The sequence below is a fragment of the Stegastes partitus genome, unplaced genomic scaffold (genome assembly GCF_000690725.1).
Source record: "Stegastes partitus isolate 25-593 unplaced genomic scaffold, Stegastes_partitus-1.0.2 Scaffold1381, whole genome shotgun sequence".
In the NCBI taxonomy this organism is placed as follows: Eukaryota; Metazoa; Chordata; class Actinopteri; family Pomacentridae; genus Stegastes; species Stegastes partitus.
Genome location: NW_007579112.1, coordinates 165,025 through 168,615, shown reverse-complemented (window position 1 = coordinate 168,615; position 3,591 = coordinate 165,025). Strand labels below are relative to the sequence as shown.

Sequence of the window (3,591 nt, the reverse complement as noted above, 5' to 3'; positions counted from 1 at the left end):
AGGCTAATGTAGCGGCTAACGTTATCCTGTTCAAGGCTAGCAAGTCTGTGGGAAAGTAGGTGCTGTGTAGCTAGCTAGCAGTTATTGATCACCTAGAAAATGATCAGTGAACGAACATGAAGTCAGAAAGTTACCGACTTTCTCCTCGAGAAACAAACAAAACCCAAACGGAAGAACGAGTTGTGTTGACGTCACAGTGTGCGTTTCAACGTGTGTTTCAACGTGTGTTTCAACGTGTGTTTTAACGTGTGCATTTCAACATGTGCGTCCTCACCCTCCATCAGCTCGGCCAGGAAGGGGATGGTCTCCGGCAGCAGAACCATGTAGTTCTCTTTCAGTTTGGACGCCAACTCCATCAGCATCAGCAGGGACGAGAACCGCACCTGAACAGGAGGTCAATCAATCAATCAATCAATCAATCAATCAATCAATCAATCAATCAATCAATCAATCAGCCTTCTCAAACTCCACAGACTGCTGCTGTGATTTCCACCACGATGAGAATTTAACAAGAATTTCAACAAACAGAATCCCAAAGTGTCCAAAACTAAATCAATCAGACATCGTTAAGAAACGAACCAATCAGCGACGAGAACACGTGAATGAAGACGTTTGACTGAGAAAATGTTTGTGACAGAATGTTTCAGAATGAGCTCCAGGTCCTCCTGCACTCATTCATGACAATACATCGTGTTGTCCATTAAAACAGGTGTGTCCAGGTGTGTGTCTAGGTGTGTGTCCAGGTGTGTGTCTAAGTGTGTCTAAGTGTGTCCAGGTGTGTGTCCAGGTGTGTGTNCACCTGCAGCCTGTTAAATTAATGCAATTGTTGAAAAATATTTGTTTGAATTGTTTTAATTAGTTTTTGTGGCTCTACGTGCTGTTTTGTACATTTATCATCCTGTCCAGGTATCAGTGGCTTGAATATGAACATAAATATAGCAAACAGAGGTTGTGGACACCAGTGGAACCAGTGGAACCAGTGGAACGGCTGAGAACAGCAGCAGAGGTTCGTCTGTTTCCAGTTCCACCTTCTAATTAATGAGAGCTGTATTTCTGCTGTTGGGATCTTGTGAGCTGCTGATCAGGATGTTTCACGTCCTCGGACGGTTGAACACTCGTAACGAACCCACCTGTGGTCTCCTCCCAGCATCACGGCCGTGTGTCCGTCCTCCTTCACCGCCTTCATCGCCTCAGACAGCCTCCGGTTGGCTCCGCCCACCGCCGCCACAGACCTCAGGCCGCCGCCGCCGGACGGCTCGACCACGTCGTCGAACACCAGGTTCCCATAATCCTTCACTGCACAGCCTGAACACAACACAACAAACCGTCCCACGGCAGAGGGAGGTCCATGAATGCACCAGACTCCATCTTTCTGGTTCCCGTGACGACAGAACCCTGACTTCCCAGCATGCTCTCTGTGTGTGAACATTAACAGCAGACCAGAGCAAACAGAACTTCTGCTGAACTCTGGACGCTGCAGCAGCTTCAGTTCAGGAACAAACCAGAAGCTCTGTTCAGGCTTCATGTTCTAGTTTTAATATTTGACACGTTTTCACAGGAACATTAACAGACGTGAGGTTCTGTGAAGACGTTTCAGCTCAAAGACAGAAACAGGCTGAAAATCACAGCTTCCATCTGCAGCCTGTCATCAGGCAGGAAGCAAATCTGACACATTAATTCATCTATAAAAAGGTTTTCTCATGAAATAATATGAAAAATACGTAAACATACAAATATAATGTCAGATATTCACCTTGTAAAAAATAATGTGAACGATGGAATTCTATATCTGCTGTTTATGAAACATTTTCACAAAATATAAAAAAAAATATCTGGAAAAAAACACAAACAGTAAAAATGTCTGAAAGTTTCAAAAACCAAAAAAGAATCAAATTAAAAACCAAATAAATAATGTGCTGAAATAATGACGACAAACTCAGTCAATTAAAAAATAAAAAAACCTCAAAATATATTCAAAGAATCCAAACTCAACAAATTCAAGTTTAAAACATTTAAAAAACACAATAAACAAAAAATAATCTAAAAAACAAACAACAAACAACAAACAGATCCTGAAGCTGCTGCAGGTTGATTTTAAGTTTTTAAACTTTTATTGAATCAAATCTGGAAAACCAACGAGCTGGAGCACCGCAGGGAAGTACTCGAGTAAAAGCAGCTCAGATTGTACATAAAGAGAGTACTCGAGTAAAAGTACTCCGTTACTCAGAGTCCCACCTCGCTGCTGCAGCCGGTCCAACAGTCCTGCAGCTCGGATCCGGTCCGGACCTTCTTCTACTCCAGATCTGGACTGAAGCACAACAACGTGATTTACACACGCACGCGCGCACGCACGCACCGTACAACCCACGCGCTCACTCACCTGTCCTCTGCAGAACGCTGCTCCGACGACTCCCGCGGATCTCTGAGGATGATGATGATGATGAAGATGATGATGAAGGCTCCTCGGCGCCGTCAGCGCGAGCTCCCGCAGCCTCCTCGCGCTCCTCATCCTGTCTCTGACCGTCCGAGCGGCGCGAGCCTCCTAAAAACTCCGCGTGACGTCAGCGGGAGGGGGGAGGCTCCGCGTGACGAAACGTTTCAACGTTTACCGGGATTTTAAGATGAATTAAAAGGTTAAACTCTGAAGTTGTAATTTTGACACATTACATAAAACTTTAGTAAATCTGACGTCACAATACTTTAAATTCTGATTAAAACAAATACGACAAAGTTAAAATCTCAAGAAATTTACATTCAATGATTCAAACTAATGAACTGATTTAAAAAGTTTAAGTTGTGACCAACAAACATTTTAATAAAGAAAATCTTTATGAACGTCAAATCAGACGAACTGAATTCTTCCACGTTGATTAAAGCCGCCGTTTCCTATCTGATCTACTGAGCATGTGCAGAACAGTTCCTCCAATCAGAGCAGAGGCAGGTTTTAGTTTCAGGATGAACAAACGACACAAACCCTGAAGTTCATGAAGTCCAACGTTTATTTCTTACATCAAAAGCAAAATACTAATTTCACATCAGGATCAAAAACCTCCTGAATTATTTTCATTTCTTTATTGACCTTCACACAGCTGTGTGTGTGTGTGTGTGTGTGTGTGTGTTAGAAGTAGCTCTGCAGAGGTTCTCCCAGGATGTTCTCCATCTCCTGAACCACCTTCTGCACCTGCTGCTCCACCTCCTCACATTCATCTGCAAAACAAACGCACCCTCGTCAGACACACATCTCACGCCTGTAACACGCCTGTAACACGCCTGTAACACGCCTGCAGCTCTGACTGAACAAAAACAATCTGCCGACAGATGAAGAGTCGGATGTTTCCTGACGGCAGCGGCCGGTTAGCATCTGTTGTAGCGCTGCTACACACACACACAACAGGCACAGATGCTAATGTAGCAGCTAACCTTTTCTTGTTAGGGATAACGCAGCAACCAACACTTTATTTTGGCTAACATTACCTTGTTTTTCTTTTAGCATAATGCAGTGGCTAACATCATCAAGTTTTAGCAAACATTATCTTCTTCAGGACAATGTCAGCTGCTACGTTATCCTGTTTAGGCTAATGTAGCGGCTAA

The 3,591-nt window shown here is 43.6% G+C and overlaps 1 protein-coding gene across 1 annotated transcript in view; it reads right to left on the bottom strand.

Moving 5' to 3' along the window:
• The window catches only part of arg1 (arginase 1), a 9,091-nt gene extending 6,222 nt beyond the window's left edge, over window positions 1–2,869 (bottom strand). The window contains exons 1-3 of the mRNA XM_008299114.1: window positions 2,381–2,869; window positions 2,236–2,308; window positions 1,131–1,305 (exon numbers count right to left, since the gene is read on the bottom strand). Of these exons, the coding sequence (XP_008297336.1) occupies window positions 1,131–1,305; window positions 2,236–2,308; window positions 2,381–2,509 (377 nt within the window). The 5' untranslated portion in view covers window positions 2,510–2,869. The remainder of the gene's footprint in view (window positions 1–1,130; window positions 1,306–2,235; window positions 2,309–2,380) is intronic.
• Window positions 2,870–3,591: the final 722 nt, after the last annotated feature.